Source organism: Rhinolophus ferrumequinum, chromosome 10 (genome assembly GCF_004115265.2).
Source record: "Rhinolophus ferrumequinum isolate MPI-CBG mRhiFer1 chromosome 10, mRhiFer1_v1.p, whole genome shotgun sequence".
NCBI classification, from domain to species: Eukaryota; Metazoa; Chordata; class Mammalia; order Chiroptera; family Rhinolophidae; genus Rhinolophus; species Rhinolophus ferrumequinum.
This window is the reverse complement of record NC_046293.1, coordinates 25801304-25820219: the sequence shown is the minus strand read 5'-3', so window position 1 is coordinate 25820219 and position 18916 is coordinate 25801304. Positions and strand designations below refer to the sequence as shown.

Here is an 18916-nt window from a genome sequence, read left to right as displayed (position 1 = left end):
TCATCAGCACTTCTGAACTTGGGTTCATGCACATATTTACTAGTCACAGAGAAATCTTATTTATGTATCACCAACTAGCCCTAGAAACCCATAACGTTATAATCCGATACCTTCTTGACTTTGAAATAACTTTCTAGTGCTCTTCCTTCTCAGCATCTAATATCATCTCCCTGTTTTCTTGTCTACCTTAATATCTGGAGAAGTGAGAAACTTAAACCAAAGAAATAAGTGTATGAACACCCTTTGCTCCAATAGTCAAATAGTCCATGAGAAATTAGCAATCATTTCTTATACTGTGCTACCAAATACACAACTGATTCTTTTTGTTTTCTTTAGTTCATATATATATATATATATATATATATATATATATATATATATATATATATCTTTTTCCCTTCTCAATCTCTCAATAAAGCACCCTTCTGCTATGTCTATAATCTGCTTTCCACTGGGCTAGTTCTCTTTATTAGTATCTTAACTTCTTGCAGATATATCTCCTTATGTCCATTTAAGATTCCAATGATTGTCTCCTTTCCCTAAGAATTTCTCCTAGGAAAGAAATATTCTCAACTCAATTCTATATCAGAATTACTGTTCCTGATGCTCTTTTTAGAGAGAATGAAGACTAGAAAAAAAGTCAGTCTGTGTGTGTGCATCTGGGATAGTATGGTTTCAGTTCCTATTTTCTTGCATTCAATCCATATTTATACCTTACAGGTACTAAATGTTTAATAATAATAAATATAGATAATGTGAACTGTGTGTCATTATAGAATGGATTTGTGCTTTGGGGGAAAATTCCGTGTGGAACTGCTTTTCAAATTATGATAGCAGTCGGTATTTTGGTTATTTGCCCCTTACTGAGCATTTGTAAGGACTCTATAAAAGTACTGATTTTTGATTACTTGAGGAAAATAAGAAATCTTTGAAATGCATTTTGTCCTCAAGAGGATGGTTTTAACACTTTCCTAAAATGAAATCTTTTGATTCAAGTTTATGTCATCAACACATGGCTAAAGATGAATAAATTCAAATTGCAGTAGGGCACGTTATCCACTCAGGTCAGAAAAGTGAGAGACTGACTTCCGTATACATAGTCGGTTTCTTGTGTAGGTGTCCCTTTCTCAGGGTGACAATGTTCACAACCTTAACAGGGGTCGTTGCAAATAACAGCATCACAGACAATGACTTTGTTGGTTTCTAGATGAGTCAATTTTAGGATAATTTATTATAAATCTTCATTTTTCAACAGTGAGAACTGGGGTGCTTAACTTTTATTTTCAGTAAACATCCATCTCATGGTGACATGACATTAAGTTAGCAAACAAATGATAAAGAGAACACTTTTGTGTTTATTTTCATAAGACTGTGTCATTTATCAATCACTAGTTGTATATTTCTTCCTTAAGAATTTTCCTTTCAATATTCTGTTGATTAGCTAGGAAATTTTTTCAGTGTTGAACAAATTTTGTGTTGATTTATTGTATTGTGCAAAGAGAACTGCACTGTGATCATAAAATGAGAATTGCAGATCCTCTATTTTCATTTATTATTGTAAAAATCACTTCACTTCCAGAAGCTTATTCCATTAAGTAGAAAGTGGAAATATTTATAATTTCTTCACAGTGTAACTGTTGGCTGAAATGAGGTATATGTGAAATTTGTTTTATACTCTAAATTGTAATATCAAATATAAAGAATATTAAAATATGTTTAAAAGGAGAGACAGGATTTATTGATTATTTTTAAAAATAGAGGAGCACAAAGGAGCATAAACAACCTTCTTTGGAGACGTGTATTCATGAACGAATTGTAGAGAGTCACCAACGTTGAAAAGCTGTGGATATTATCAAATATTTTCTATGGTGGGTACAGATATTTAATGCACACAGTTAATGTAATAAGCACATACTCATAAATGTGGGTTAGGCTTTTAGTTAAGCAATTAAGTGTTATTTAAGCATCGCTACTACAGAAAGAAAATACGGTTAATATGAGAAAGTCAAATGACTTTGTGGACTAACTTGTAAAGTGAAGACAATGCGTACAAGTTTTGACCCCTGGCATCCTACATAACTATAGTTTAGTGCAGGGTTGAATGACAAGTGTGTTTTTAAATGACATTGCTTTAAAAAGTCTAGGTGCCTGGAGACTGGGTGTTGAATAGTATTCTTTCTTCAAATCTGCCACCTAAGGGGAAATGTCACTTTAGATGGTGAGGAAGGAAAAAAAATCGCATTTATTTAACATTTTTGGCTATTCTTGAGCTTGTTTCTCTCCATCTTTGCCCTCAATAATCCTCTCATCTGTATACAGGGCCGACAATATGAGCAAACATTTCAAAAGAACAGCAAAAGAATACGGCACAACATTCTCTCCACAAACTAAAAAAGAAAAAAAAATTTAAGACTAGAAAATAATTATAACATGAATTTGAAAATATGATTTGCTGAGAACAATTTTCCATTAATCAGAGAAGGCAGCACCCCATGAATTGGTTTTGGTTTTTCAGTAAGAGAAGACCTTTTCTCTTCTAGGCTGTTGTATGTTTAGGTTATTCTGAAGAAATTGCAGGAAAAGTCAAATGAGGAACGTGGCCTTTACTGGTAGATCTGAGTTCCCCAGGGTACACAATGAGCTATTTCTTTTCCTGAGGATATTGAACCAGTTCTTAAAACTTATCAACAGGAAACAGGTCATGAGCCCTGTAACAGCAGGAAGTATGAGAAATGCAATGGAAGCTTTTACTTTGGGGATATCAACAGATTATGAAAAAAGTAGAAAAGACTAATAAGTTGCCTCAGGATTGGCCTTCATATCTGGAAGTCAAATACTTTGTCATTTTTGAAGAATACAAAAAGCAGCATAATCTGATTTAAAGTGTACATAACTTTTTAACAAGATTCATTGTATGAATAGATTTTTTAGAATCTAATATTATTATTCTATAAATCTTACTTGTCTAATGTTCTTTTTACACACTTAATGTACTTTAACCATACCACATAACAAAGCCTCTTTATATCTGTAGGACACAGTTTTATGTTTCCTTTTCACTTTTTTAAAGCTAACTTGGAATTTGATGAGGTGAATCAAGATACCCAATTCGTTATTGGTGGCACTAGGAAACAAAACTGTTTATCTCAGTGCTAAGGCCCAGTCTCTTCCCACTGCTTTGAAAAAGACCTTGATATTCCGAACCAAAAGCAACCTGCAGGAAAAAAATCTTCTACTCATAATATCTGTGTGGAAAGCAATATTGCCACTGTTGGAATTTGTAGGTGCTTATGCAGGCTGCACTGGAGGTAAAATTCTGACTTGTAAACATAGCATCACATACTGGTGGGGTGACATCAGCTGAAGGATGTTTGCCTTTTGCTTCTTTGTACTTTTTCTAAAAAGAGTTATTAAATGCTTCCTATCCTTTCTCTAAACATAGCTCCATGACAATACTTTGGAGAATCTTAAAGATAAACAGTCTTTACTACTAAAATTTGCTATTGTTTCCCTTTTATTCCAGGTTATTATATTCAGCTGCCAGCTGCCAGCTGTGAAAACCAAACACAGGAGACAACTTATGCTGTTTTGCTCTTTTCCTTTTCTACTTTCCTCAGAGAACTAGAGAAAATCCCCTTTTGTTGAAATCCCCACCATTTCAACTCCAGGTCAAGAGTAAACAAACAAACAAAAAAAACCCAAAATCCTTCAGAGGTCACCTATTACGATAGACTTCATTTAAATGAGTTTAGATTTTCACTGTTTGACTAAATTAGATTTTATTTTACTTTATTTAATTAGGTGGTGTCTTTATTATAAAGAAAGATGAGAATCTAGGGTAGCTCAGCTAATCCTTGTGAAAAGTGAAAGATTAAATAAAATTGTTTAAAAATATTGAATTAAATAAAATGGAAATTAGCAAATATTTGATGAGAATCTGCGGTGCAGCAAGTTGTTCTAGGGATTGTGAGAGAAGAGTAATGTAATAATAATTAGTGAATTTTTGCTCCCTATATATCACAAGATACTTTCATATCCACTGTCTCTTGGGAACAAGTTAATTCACATCCAGGGAGCCTGCAGACCCTAGGACACAGATGGTCTATAAATTTATTTGAGGGGATTCATTCACTTTAAAACAGATATTCTATCCAGACAGTTGCTGACATTTTACATATAAACTTTATCTTCTCATTATTCCTATAACATGAGCAGGAAAAGGGGTCATTTTTATCTGGAATACACAAATAAGTTTGATGCCTAGAGATGACTGGTGATTTACTCCAGACAAGAATAGCAAACACTGATACACTCTCAAACTCTACGCAAGGTATATTTTCAGCAATTTACACGTATTAATGATTAAAGCAGGGGTGTCAAAACTGCAGGCCGCGGGCCAACTGCGGCTCGCAATCCATTTTTAATTGGCCCGCAGCAAATTCCAAAAATATATTTAGTTTCCTCAAATAAACCAGGTGAGGCAATACGTACTTCACCTCAAGTGAGTGGCCCGGCTGTTTGTATATTTTACCACAAATGGCCCTTGGTAAAAAACATTGAAAAAAGTTTGGACACCCCTGGATTAAAGCCTCAAAGATATTTTGAAATCAGTCCTGTTATTATTTTACAATGAAAAAATTGAGGCACAGATAGATGCAGTTAAAAGTGCTGAAGTGCTAACCTTGAGAGTCCAGATTGTGAGTCATTTGATTTGGTAGTGGTGGGGATGGTTAGGACTGGGGGGAAGGAAGCTTACAGCTGTCCTTCACTGGAGACATGCTGGTAGTAGCAGCCTGACTATTCCTTCCACTTTTGTGGAGTTATGGTATTTCATCTCTCTGGGAGAATTGTGCAGTCCTAAAAAAGGTTACTTTCTTACAGAGAGCAGAAAGCAGCTTATATTCCTTCTAATTTGAAAATCCATACCCTTGTCCTCCCATCCTACTAGTCAGATAACATAATGCCTGGAAGACTAGCAAATGTGTACAAAGATCTGACAGACAGTGAGTTTGAAGGCCGCATTTTATTTTATTTTATTTATTTATTTATGAAAATATCAGTTAGTTAAAACTGTATCATCTCCCCAGTGATTTATAGATTTCTGTGTGGAGTTTATAGTCTCTATAGACTAAAAAATGACATCTGGAAATGATTTTCCTTTAATTTGTCCTCAGACCTCCAGGGTTTTGTCCTCTATAACTCTAAGTCAATTTTATTCTTGGCAATTTGAACAATGTCAAATGGACATCTGGAAAGTATTGAAGAATATTACCCAGTGTAAATGCAAAAATAAGTTTTGAGTCCCAAGTAGCTAGTTTGCTCACCCTCACCTTGGTCTTTTTCTACATTTGCTCTTTGGCATTTTGTGGCAGGTTTTTCAATAACCTGTTCCAAATACTATTACAATAGGTCACTTTGAGCACAGTTTCTTTCAGGTAGAGAATCTTAACACGTACTTCTCACAGATAAAATGCTTCCAACTGGTGCAATTAGAGAAAGAAAGGAACTTGTCTCTGAGGTATCCACAGAGCTGGTGAGTTGATTTGGGTCTCTGTTTTGGTAACCTGGAGAGGCAAGTCAGTATATCTGAGGTTAGGTATGGAGCTTACAGTGACGTTCTTGTGGGTAACTAATGAGGGGTGTGTAGCTTTTTGTTTGTTTTATTTTATCTTAATATGGTACCCCCCTGTAGTAGCTTTGTCCTCCTTCTTCAAATAATAGCTGTTTTCTCTCAATAAAAATTTTAATATAATTTTAATAAGCCATATATTAGAAGGAAAGAAAGGAAGGAAGGAAGGAAGGAAGGAAGGAAGGAAGGAAGGAAGGAAGGAAGGAAGGAAGGAGGAAGGAAGAAAGAAAGAAAGAAAGAAAAAAAGAAAAAAAGAAAGGAAAAAAGAAAGAAAGATTAGAATCTCCAAATTAGAATCTCTTTTTTGACGCTTAATTCTCAATATACTAAGATACCTGATTCTGTTTACCAATCTCCCTGGTTCTATCTGAAAAGCTTAATTTGGAAATTGCTTAGTAATTACTATACTCTCTTTCCCTTAGCACTCTTTAGTCATTAAATTATACAAAGGAAATATACTTGATAATTAAATGATATTGTTCATTCAGACTCTCAGATTTTGATAGGAATGTTCTAGAAGGTAATGCCAATGGGCTGAGAAGGAGGAGCATTTACAAACCAGGAGACTACTCTTAAATTACCTCAGAAGTCTGTGAAATTATAATGCTGGTTATGTCTCCTGGGGGAAATCTAAGGTATAAAATAAAATTAACATTTGAATTCCTTCATGTTTCTATTTTTTCTTGTAACTTTGTGACTTTTCCCTTAGACACTTACAGGTCAGGGGAAGGAGAGGAGCCATCTTGCCAAAACCAAAGTGAGCTGTTTCCATCCTGAGACAGTCCCACCCAATAATCATTACCATTTTTGATCTTCCTCAGGCTGCCAGTGACAAAGTCCTATAAGAAACAAGATCGGAATAGTGAACTGAGGGGGAAAAAAGCAACAACAACAAACTACCATGAAATGTAAAGTGTGCTATTTTGCCTAGACAAAAACTGATGGGAAACTGAAAGGTGGAGAAAGAGAGAGCGGGTTATTTAAAAAAAGAAATACGTTTTATAGACTTTTTTTTCTATTACCATATGATCAGCATAGTGTTAAGGACTATGGAAAAAGCAAGCACCTGGTATTAAAATAATTTTAACAGATTTAGGGTTTGGCAGATAGCATATATCAAAAAAAGTGTTCTACTGAAGCCTCATTATTAGGAGAAGTAAAAATATCCTTGACATCATAGACCACATAGGTCATTTTTTCCACTATATGTCAATATGCAAAATAGTTTAGAAGATTCCAGAACCAACTTAACTGTAAGCATAGTTTCTTAGAAGAAACATTACTAACTTTTGTTACCAAATTTGCACAGAAAAAATAGTGTAAACCCATAATTGTAATAAGTTAGTTCAAGTTGCCTTGGTCTACTGCATATCCTTAACAAATTGTTCTCCCGTTATTCTTGTGAAAATGAACTTCGATTAATTACTGAATATAATGGGCATACATTTTTAATAAGCTCAGAAATGTGTAACTTTCTACTTCACACATACTTATGGGTAGAATGATTGCAGGAAAATATCTTATTGTTTGCTTTTTAATATATTAGTAAACTAGGTTTAATGTTTAACAAATGCTTATTTTCACAGACCTCTCCATTTCATGACATCACCTCACTTTTTATACTTCTGCTTTTCCTTCATAATTACCAAATTGTTATAGATTATCATACTATCCTATAGCAGTGAAAATAATACATTTAAAACGGTTATACGGTTATAAGTATGTGTATCTTGGAGTAGATTAGCATGTCACAAAGTGGTATTTCCCTTATCCCTCCCCTTTTTGATTAATAAAGGTCAGAGAACTAACATATTCTTCTTGTTTTTGGATAACCATCCTGTATTTTGTTTCTCTAATTAAAAGGTAAACAAACTATACTAATTCCCATTTTACCTCTTTTAAACCTTCACTACAACAAATATGCTACCGTTATAAAATATTGAGATATTCTATCTGATTATATTCAGTCCTTCCTTTTAATGGACAACATGGTATTTCCAAAATTATATGAAACCATAAAATAGTGTTTACCATTTCTTCTTTGCTGTCTATTTGTAGAAGATGAGAACCCTCCTTCAAACAATCCTCTTTACCGGCTTGCCACATTTTCCAATTTTCAAAGACATGGTAACAGCTTTGTCCATTCTGAATCCAGTTGTGTGGACAAGGGCTGCAGTTACAAGCTTTGAATACAACATTTTATGTTATTAAAGTTATTGTAAAAATATTAGAAGCACATCTCCTCAAAAGAACTCCCAGTGAAACTGAACACCCTATCCGAATAGTTCATATTCTGCAGTACTTACCAATTTCAGTTTCTCTGAGGCTGACTACAGTAAGATTTATATGATCATCTCAAACTGCAACAGGTCTCTAAGAATTATTGTAAGATAAAATTAATTTGGAAATATCTTTTTCCAAATTCTTCCTTTTCTATAATACTTGATCTGATTATGCTATTTTTATAAATCTTTCTTTAAGTTTACATCATTTACAGTCTTCATTTGTTTGCTTATTGTTTCATGTCTGTTAATCTTAGTGGCCCAATCTAGTCGGAAATGTACTGGACCATTAGGCAAGTTGAGTAATAAGCCTCAAATTGGTGTTTAAATTCTGAGAGTTAAACATGTAAATGTTTCATATGTAATGGAGAGAACAAACAATGCACCTTAAGGAGTAATTTGAAAATATGTGGGTGAGGATACTTGAAGAAATACATAAGTAACCAATATATTTACCTTTAGACTTTGATACAACGAAGAAACAAGCCATAATGTTTAATCAGTCTTATAGAATCTTGTCTTAAGAAAGAATATATTCACAAAAGAAGGATGCTCAAATGTATAAAAGAGGAACCAAAGAGCAAGAATTTGACTAAGTGTTTCTGGAACAGTTCTATAGAGGGAAAGAATCTATGGCTTCCACAACTCAAATTTCTAGAGAGAGTCACAAATCGTTCATTATCAGTCTCCATGGCCCAGATGTCGAGTTATTTAAGGCTCTTCAATATCTTTTGTTTGGAATCCATGTTAATCAGTATCCTGAATACTGTTAAAGTTATGGCATAATTAGTGTTGACAATGGCAGTCAAAGGGTTTGGGAATATGCTGGATTGGCAGGTCTCCAAACTGGATACTGTCATTGACTCAAGGTTGGTGGCTCAGAGATGGGCCTAACTAATGCTTGTAATAGCCTGCTAAATTTAAAAACATTGTTTGGCAGAGTGATTCTTTAAAACTTTACGTGACTGAAGTTCAATCAGGAGGAGTTGATCAAATATATGGTGATGGAAGGAGAACTGACTCTGGGTGGTGAACACACAATGTGATTTATAGATGATGTAATACAGTACTGTACAACTGAAATCTATGTAACTTTACTAACAATTGTCACCTCAATAAATTTTAATTAAAAAAAAAGGAGCTAAGGTAGTTTTTTGACCTCTTTCATTGGAGATTACTTACATGGAATCCACTAAAGGGAAGTTAATTTTCTAAATTATATGCATAAGTATTATTAAATGCTAATTAAGTAACCACAGAATACTTTACAAACTATTCGACGGGTGGAAATCTGCTATTTTAAGTTTAAAATGCTTGTAAGGAATATAAAAGGTAAAACTGAAATAACTATAGAATTTTTTAAAATATGTGAATCCTGCATTTTTATAATTTTATAGTAAATACTCTAATTTTTAAAATGAAATTTTTGCTCAAAGAGTTATCTAAATTTCAATCTAAAACAATATCTAAACTAAATAGACTGAGCATTTTGGAGTTATAATTAAAGACATGTACAAATTTGAGTGATTGGATAAAACATAGAATGTTGCTTTTTTTCTTTTAATCTAACCTACCAATCTCACACATTTCACTTTGAAATTTGACTGGGTGTTTTCTTTATCTGCATTTTTTGGAACCTCTGTATTTTCCACATGCTACTGAAATACGTAAATAAGATTGAACTGGAGAGTGAATCAAAATTATTAATAAATCTTTTCTATTATAAAATGCTGACCACAATTTTGCAGAGAAAAAAATGTGTGTCACTGTTTCTTTTCAGGATGTGGTGCATACATTTGTATCTGCACAGTGAAAGCTTCTTTTTATATCAGTTACCTGAACTAAAAGAGTTTTGCATCAAGGCTTGGCAATATTTCATCTGGAGGTCATGCTTTGTCTTCCACTGTGTGAAGTTCAACAGCACTGTGTCCTGTTGGATGAGTTTTTCTTCTTGCTTCTTTGCAACAGAGGACACCTGGAACACTTCCAACAACAATTATTTCTAATAAATTCCTAGCAAATTATAACAAAGTCATCCTTCAACATAGACTAAAGACAACTACAAACTGCTAATTATTTTTGTGACTTTAATTTGCATTATTTAAAATTTTTGTTTCAAATTTACATTGTTCCAGAATCAAAAACTACAAAGGATACTCAGCAGAAAGCCTTTTTGCCTCCCCTATGTCCTTATTCACCAAATTCCATACTCCAAAAGCAGTCAGGCTTACCAATTTATTTTTTACTCTTCCAGAAATATTTTGAATTTTACAAGGAAATAAATATAAAGCTCCCTGTCTTTCCTTCACACAAACAGCAACAATCTGTTTACATGGTTATGCACCTTTCATTTTACCACTTAAAATATATTTTGGATATAATTTTATATCAACCAATATAGAGTTTTCTTGTTCTTTCATAATCACTACATAGAATTCCATTGTATGGATGTATAATGATTTATTGTAGTCATTCTCCATCGACTTTTAGGCTATTTGTAATCTTTTGATACTACAGAAATAAATACTGTAATAAAGAACTTTAATCATACATAATTTCACACATGTGCAAGTGTATTTTTAAGATAAGCTGCTAGGTCAAAGGTTATGTACATTTAGATCTTAGATATTTCCAAATTACCTGCAGTATATGCTATTGCAAATGTTATCATAATATCATTTGAATTTGCGTTTCTCTTTTTATGTTTGATGTTGAAACTCTTTTCACATACATGTAATTATAAGTCAGTTGTACTTCCTTTTCTATGAGTATGAAGTGTATAATTACATTCCCTGTCGTTTTTCATTGGGTTTCTAGTCTTTTCCTTACGGTTTTATATGAAGTCCGTATTGCGCTGTGAGACTTAATTTTAGCAGGCCTGGAATCAGCCCAAGCCATGTTTCTAAAGTTCTTGTGTGGCACTGATTCTGGAAAAGGCATTAAACATACTGATTAATAGCGTAGCTTTGTATTCATCAGTCTGAGAATATTTGAGCCAGATTATAGTAACTATCAACATTGTTTATTGGCGACATATGATTGATGATTTTTCCCTGGTTACAAAGAGACTCTGAGAAGGCTCTGCTGCTGACGCTGGTTATCTTGCAGGAATATGCTTATGTGATCAGCAAAATACCAAAAATTCCCTGCAAGACACTGTTTGGGTCTCCGTGGTACCAAGGTGTTCTGTGTACACATCAGTGGTTCTTGACCCAAGAGAGAAATTGTCTTGAAAGGACACTTATGGGAGAGAAAAAGGTGCCTGCCTGCACGTGGCTTCTCCAGACCTCTTACTGTAACAAATATCCTTACTTTAATGCTATTGTTAAGTTGTACCCTTTTCTTGTAGTAAACTATAGATTTGTAAGCAGTGTCATTTTGGGACTCACTATCCTGTGAGTCTTCTTTAGCAACTAATTCTGTTTAATTGACTCTGTTAGTGAACTTATATTTTGGTAAAGTTAGCTTTTGGTATGATTTGAACTACAATTACATTTTTCCAGTTTGCTTTTTGACTTTGTTTGTGGTAGTTTATCTCACATTGATCAGACACTCTTTGTCATTTTTAGTAAAAGTTTGATACCTGAAATTAAACTTTTATAAATATATTTCACACTTACATTTTGATCTAGATGGAATTTATTGTGTTGTAAATTATAAGGTATGACTTCAACACTTTTTCCCCCAATGGCTACATAGTTATCTCATATCTTTATTTAATCCCCCCTCTCTATACTCTTTATTTGCCATCTTTAATTTACTATAAACTTCCAAGGAAATACTTGGTTATACAGTCTTTCTATTATTTTCATTCTATTCAATTCACCTACTTATCTTTTCATATGTCAGTTCAACAAACATAGCCTTAGTTATTTTAAGTTTGTAATTTATTTAAATATTGGATAGGGCCAATCCTTCTCCTATTTTATATTACTTTTATATTAATTTTCGATTGTTCTTTTCTACAATTCTGGCTAGCTTATTAGGCCAGTTCTTTTTAAAAATCATATTATGAAGTATCTACCAATTTCTATTTTATTAAATATTTTTATTAACATAGATATCGATTTTCTTTATGATGTTTGTATTTCATAGAATTTCTTGAAACTGTGGCTTAATTTTTTGAATCAATTTTGTAAAATACTTATCCAATAAGTCTTACAATAATATTACTTTCCCCCAACACCCTCTGTCCTCTACTTTCGAGTTTACTATTGTACATATGCTCTGTACATAGTTAGCTCTGTCTCAAAGGGAGACTTGGATATAATTGGCCTCTGCTCCTAACAGAGAATATTGTCACGAAGGGGAATTTTGTGCATAAAAACAGCAATTTGTATCGGCACGTTGTTCAACTGGTCAAGTCAGTATTCATAAGAAATATTTAATTTTGTACCTGCATATTCTGATCTATTTTAGTCATCAACATTGTTATTGAGAAGTAAATGCTAAAAACTAAGAGCCATGGACTATAGAAAGCAGATGCTTATGCGCCATCCATCTGTGGATAGCACAAGTAACCCAGGCTGCCAGCTGTTTATTTTCCTTCTTAGTAAAAGGCTGGCTCTAACCAGAGTGAGGAGTAGGACAGTGGTGTTATTTATTTTATCCGGTTGATAATCTAGTTTGTTTAGACAATGCACACTAATAATCTTCCTTTTAGAAATTTGAATTATTCTAAAATTTCTAATTTTGCTTAATTTTTTAGATTAACTATTTTTTGAGGTTATTGTTGCCTTGTTTATTACTATCTAAAAAGCTTGTACTACATAAAACTGTAATAAAACTGGAGAACAGGAAATGAGACTTCTCTTTAGGGTACCCCTAAGTGGGAAGCAATGTATAGTACCTTTATTAGTGTTGGAGTAGTAATCAATTCACAAATGAGAAATAAAGATTAAACAATATAATTACCTGGGAAACTATAAGACAAAATGTTTCTAAGAACAAAAAGAAAGAAAATAAAAGTATTTGCTGTAAAATGTTATAAGTGACACCTAATTGATGAATTAGGAAAATGAAAAAGAATGGTAAAAACAAATGAAAAAATCTGATTTCTTAGAAAATATTTTACACTATAGAGTTTTTTTTAAATAGTAAGTCAATTAACATAAGTAATATGGCAGGAAAAAAACAGAAACTACAAAATAGTAAGAAGGAAGCAAGAAATTACTTCTACTTACCTTTAAATTTACCACTCTTCCTCCTCCTTCTCTTCCTCACCCTTCTCCTTCTTGCTTTATAGTATCAAATAGCGTGTATGTATCATTATGGACTTAAATGGTCCCTTAATAACAGGCATTTGAGTTTTGTCCAATCTTTCTCCCCCCTATTGCTACACATGCAGGTTTGTTTACCGGGAAATTTTTCAAATGTGGGATTTCTGGGTCAAAATTAATTAATGCAGTTTAAGATAACACAGAATATGTTAGGAGCATGACTGTCTTTGGTTTATCTAAACAGCTTTCATGAACTACTTGGAGAAGAAGACAAAGTTAAGTATCCACTGGCCAGCAAATGTTTTGAGAACACGGAAAACGTACAATATGGTTTTATTAACATCCTTAGTATGCACTATATGCTTTTTGGCTAGATAATAATTGGTGACTAGAGACTACAAATATATTTTTATATAAAAAACAAATCCTATATCCCATTCACTTGACAACATTGCTTCAAAATGTTGCATCTGCAGTTAATCTTTTTTTTAATTAAAAGTGTTCTTTGTAGTTTCTTTCATCTTCTTACCGTAGTTTATAAAACAACATTGAAATTTCTTAAAACTGATACTTAAACCATATCTCTTGATATGTGCAATGTCAGTTAAATATGGATTCTTGTAATTAAAATAGACCTTGGCAATATTCCATTGAAAGTTCTCAGTTTTTACAGAAGAAATTAGATTATTATATGTTAATTGACTTATCTGTTAGTTCTCTTTTATCTCTGCAAATCTGTTTCCAGTATATCCACTTGATAAGCAGATATTTAAATGTGAGAGTCTTTTAAAAAATGGACTAACATTTGATTTAAATAATTTTTTCCTGATAAAACAGTGGGAGGATAAGGTGAGATAAGAAAACTTTCTGAAAGTTCTGAGATTTATGTTAGGCTTTGAAATTTTATTTGAGGAGACAGATAAGGTAATAAATACACTTTGAGCTCCTAGTAATTATTAAAACTTTCTTCTCAGAACAGTCAGGAAAATGATTTCATAATTAACATTGTATAAGGATGAGTTTCCTGTATTTTGTGGAACCAAATCTGAACCCTTCTCTTCCTTATTTCAGAACTCATAACTCTCCCCACCACCTAATGCCTCTTAGATAAAGAAATGATTTGCCAGAGTATACAAGCAAGAAGAATTATCTAGACAATCATCTCTGTCTAAGCATAGTTCTGAGTACTAGCATGTGTGATTACAAAGGTTCTTAGTCCTTTTTCTGGAACTTGCGGCTCTGTAATTAGTATATTTTATAAAAAATTCACTTGCTAGAGATGGAAACGTCTCAAATTTGGACTAAAGGGAATAAATAAATGTGACTAAATATGGCCCAAATAAAGTTCTTAGGTTTGCTTTTAAACATATTAGATTGTACCTTTCCTAAAATAAAGTGAAAAACTCTTATTAAAATAATCGGCATAAGTCAAATTTAGAATAAATGTATATTTATTCTAAAGGAAGAGTATATACTGAAATCTTTCAAATTGCATGCTTTAGCATGCTAACGTGATGTACAAATTGAATCATAATATAAATATTTGCATTATTTTTCCCAAAGAGACTTACAGCATTAGATTTGAGCTAAACACCATTCAGTTGAACATTAAAAGTCATTAACAGTATCCAAGTGCTTAGAGTTATACCAAATAAAGGTCCCATGGCCTAAATTAGGAAGCCAATATTTTATATCATTAATATGCATTTAGATGTGTCTATTTGATTCATTTATCTATTTATAAATTATGTTTTATTTATAATATACATATAACTGTATATAAAGCTATACGTAGTATATGATACACACAGATTATTTTGAAGATATTCTTCTGTACTTACACTTGATGCCCAAGAAAATGGAGGTTGCTAATGAGCCCACGCAAAAAATACATAAAATCACCATCACAAAACACCATGTTCCTAAACGAGGAATAGGGACAATGAAATTGAGTTAGAAAAAGTAGGTGAAAGGGATGGATCAGGATAAGACTAGACTGAGTAAACGAAAAAATTAACCTTAGGCATTCCGAGTAGAGAATGGTTGAGGCTTTGTAAAAGTAACAGGAAAAAAAAAAGAACTCAAACCCTTTGAAATGCAAGTTATAACTTGGAATACATTGGATTTGCAAAAATGTCAACTTGAACAGATTTAATAACATACTTCTCCCATCCTTATAGAATGCCACAACCTTACTAACTACTTATATGTTACATATTTTAGATATTATAGCAAACCAGGTAGTAAGCTTTAATTTTTATTAGTTTCAGGTGTACAAAACAGTGAAATAGTTACACATTTACACGCCTCACAAAGTGATAACCTCCCTCCCCTAATCTACTACCCCTCTGACATCATATATAGCTATTACAGTTCCACTGACTTTACTCCCATGACTATATGTATATTAAATTATAGTTGACATTCAATATTATTCAGCTTCAGCTTCAGGTGTGCAGTGTAGGCAAGCTTTAATTTTTGGAAGTAAAAACACTGTATTGCATTCTCATCTCCTTTCAGTATCACTTGAGCATGATTGGTTCGGAAATTTCCTTTTAAACATAGAGTTTTGGATAAAAAAAATTTCCCAGGTAATTTTGCAATTATCTCAGAAGGAAAAATGAAAAATGTGTGATTTGTTATCTTTCCAACACCAGTCAGAGAAAAACAGATAAAATTTATCTTTGGATAGTACGATAAACGGAATAATGCCCTTGCTCAAGATGCCCATGTCCCAATCTCTGGAACTTGTGTTACCTTATGTGGCAAAAAAGACTTCAAAGATGTAATTAAGTAAACAATCTTGGCATGGGGAGATTGTCCTGTTTTATTTGTACCCTTATAAGTGAGAGGTGAGGGACCAGAAGGACACAGTGTTATACGATGATGGAAGCAGACATGATGCTGCTGGCTTTGAAGATGGAGGAATGAGCCATGAGCTATGGAAGGCAAGAAATGCAGCTCTAGAAACTGGAAAAAACAAGGGAATGGATTTTTCCCTAAAGTCTCTAGAGACAATGCGGTCCTGCCCACACCTTGGTCTCAGCCCAGTAGGACCCATTTTGGACTGCCGATCTCTAGACCTGTAAGACAATAAATTTGTGTTGTATTAAGCCCCTAAGTCTGTGATAATTTTTGACATCAACAATGGGAAACAAATACAAATATTAAATAATAAAAACAGAACAGACTACTATAGCAGGCAGCTTCGGGCTGATTAGATTTTGCCAGTTTTTCAATGTCTGTTTTCTCTTTATTTCTTAACGTTTATCAGATAATTTGCAAAGTATTTTATGCAGAAACTAAAATAATAAAAAAATATGATTTCTGTCACTTGTTGTCCAAATCCATGAATTCTTTGTCTTTTCCAGTGAGTGAGAGAAGAGAGAGAGAAAGGGATAGTACTACACATTTGTCAAATGCATTGCTCTTTTTCTTTTCACCTTTACTTACTCCTCCTACACCTCATTTCTTTTTTTAATGTTAGTGTATCATACACATTACCATATTTTTAAGTGGGTTACCTCATTAGAAAAATCACCTAGGTTCATTAGGTAACAGGAAACAAAACATAAACTACAAAGTATTGGAGTAAATAATTAGACTGGGTTACCTGAATATTTGGTAGGAGACAGATGTTTCTGGTAAGGGTTTGATGATGGAGTATCCCACTGAAGGGAGCTGTATACTTCTTCCTCCTGCATGTCTGTGATGCTTTGATAGGCAACACAGTCCCCACGAGAAGCTGACACAAATAACTCCTCTTGCAGTCAGTAGCAGATTGGTCAAAGAACTGAAATTGGCTACTTTTCCCACCAGTGGGAAAATATGTTTAAGTTTAAGGAATAGGATAAATGCATCTTCATCCAGAAAGTAGAAGTTTATGAAGTTTAAGCCAAAACACCACTTATCAAAGAAGGAAATGAGAAAGGAACTGAACTCAAAATGGCCAATAATAAAACATGTTAATTGCTCTGGTTTCTAAAATGTAGCAAATATTGAAGGTGAATACATCAGATTACTGTTAAGATGAAAAGTACGGAAGTGCAAGACTGTACTTATATTTGGTATAGGACATGAAGCAAGGAGATGATCAGGGTAGCAAAGGTACGAGGATAGCTCCTGTTAGGCGAACCAGGGTGTAAGGAGTTGTAGAAAACTGCGTATCATTAAACAAAAAAGCTAGGAAGGGATTGTATCCCTAAAATAAATATACACACTGCATTTGTTAGGCTACTGCAGCTCCTGTGACAAAATTGCTGTGTCCTCAAAATTTCAGTCATTTAGCACAATACAATTGTATTTCTTGTTCACATAACATTTTAGTTTCAGTAATCCTAGTTAGTGGGTAATTTTCCTCCAAATGATCCCTGGGCTCCTTCTGTCTTGTGAAACATTAAAGTCCTTCACTTAAACCATTGGAAAGTAAAAGAGAAGGTGACAAATCCACACCTTCTTCTTAACACCCATAACCTAGAAATAACACCCCATCCACATCTACTAAGGTCATGCTCACGTTTGGATCTAAATGTTGGGCCGGATAAATGTAACTTTTGCCTGGCTAGCAAACTTTCTATGATAACTACACTTTAGAAGGGAAGCATGAATTATGTAGTGGATAAATGGCCATTTCTGTCACATCCTGCAACTATTACACTGGTATTGAGAAATTTGATACTTTAATTATCATTGGCCATTTTTCCTTACAGCCAAAGGTCATGCCTCAATAATTTACAGTCTGTAAATCCCACAATCTGCAAAATTGCAATGTTCTTTTTTGTTTCAGTGTCTCACTGGATCAATCATTGATCTCTGTAATAGAAGAAAACAAGGGTACTCAAGGGTACTCAAGATAATCAAGGGTATCTAAGGGCATTTAATAAAGATGCTGTTTTATAAAGTTTTTAGAAGGATTAAGGGAAGCAAATACGGTGGTGAGATGTGCATTCAGAAGCTGTTATTACCGGTAGACCTAAGAATTAAGGGGAAGCTGTTTATTGGAACTTTGTGACCTGTCTGACAGGGGCCATGGCCTAAGATATGGAACAGGCAGCCTTTGCCTTGAACATGGAAAGGCAGGGAGAGAGCGAGGGGAATAAATACCCTCTGATCATGCTAGCACCCCATTATAGTTGAATTAACTGGAAGCCAGAGGCCATGTTTGTCCAGATAATGCTTTCCATTTGAGTTTTGCCTCCCAAGACACAGGGTGGGGCTAAAAGGATATTAAGAGGCAAATGAGAATTTCTCCAAATATTTTATATGATTTTCCTGTGGTTTGAGATTCTGATCTGAAAAGCAATGTGACTAAATCAATGGAATTATTTCTGTCTTGAGGAGAAGAAGAGGAAGAAACCATAAGCATATCGGATGTGCATTAAGGCTAGTGTCAGGAACCCAAAAACAGAAGTTCAATGTGTTGTCATTATTTTTTAGGTTCTCTCAAATTTTATCAGCACTAAACATAATGCTCAGAAAGACCTAGTTTTCCCAAATACAGTATGTTCTCTAACAAATTGCTTTGGGGAAGCATTGGGCATTCTCAATAAAAGATTAATGTGTTACTTGCATTACTTTTGATGTTTTTAATCATACTACCTGTTATTATCATTCATTACATTCCAAGTATTGTTTCACAGGGCTTTGACATGAATTATTTTGATTCTTACAACAGCTCTATGAAATAAGCACTATTATTAGTATATTGTAACTTAATTGTAAATTGAGACAAAGAAAAGTCAAATTATTAGGTTGGTGCAAAAGTAATTGTGATTTAAAAGGTTAAA

The 18916-nt window shown here is 33.5% G+C and overlaps 1 protein-coding gene across 1 annotated transcript; it reads right to left on the bottom strand.

The window, feature by feature from the left end:
- Window positions 1-4595: 4595 nt before the first annotated feature.
- Window positions 4596-18871, bottom strand: CLEC9A (C-type lectin domain containing 9A). The gene is made up of 6 exons (XM_033118023.1): window positions 16744-18871; window positions 14972-15052; window positions 9748-9894; window positions 7661-7812; window positions 6347-6468; window positions 4596-5564 (listed from the first exon to the last, which is right to left on the bottom strand). Exons 1-6 carry the CDS (start codon window positions 16832-16834, stop codon window positions 5432-5434), a joined length of 726 nt encoding a protein of 241 aa, XP_032973914.1. The 5' UTR covers window positions 16835-18871; the 3' UTR covers window positions 4596-5431.
- Window positions 18872-18916: the final 45 nt, after the last annotated feature.

Coding starts and splice junctions, on each gene's coding strand:
- CLEC9A (XM_033118023.1), bottom strand. CDS start 16,834: ATGCAGGAGGAAGAAGTATACAGCTCCCTTCAGTGGGATACTCCATCA. Junction 15,053..16,743: donor GTCTCCTACCAAATATTCAG/GTAACCCAGTCT, acceptor TTCCTCGTTTAG/GAACATGGTGTTTTGTGATG. Junction 6,469..7,660: donor TAGACAGCAAAGAAGAAATG/GTAAACACTATT, acceptor TGTTTCTTATAG/GACTTTGTCACTGGCAGCCT.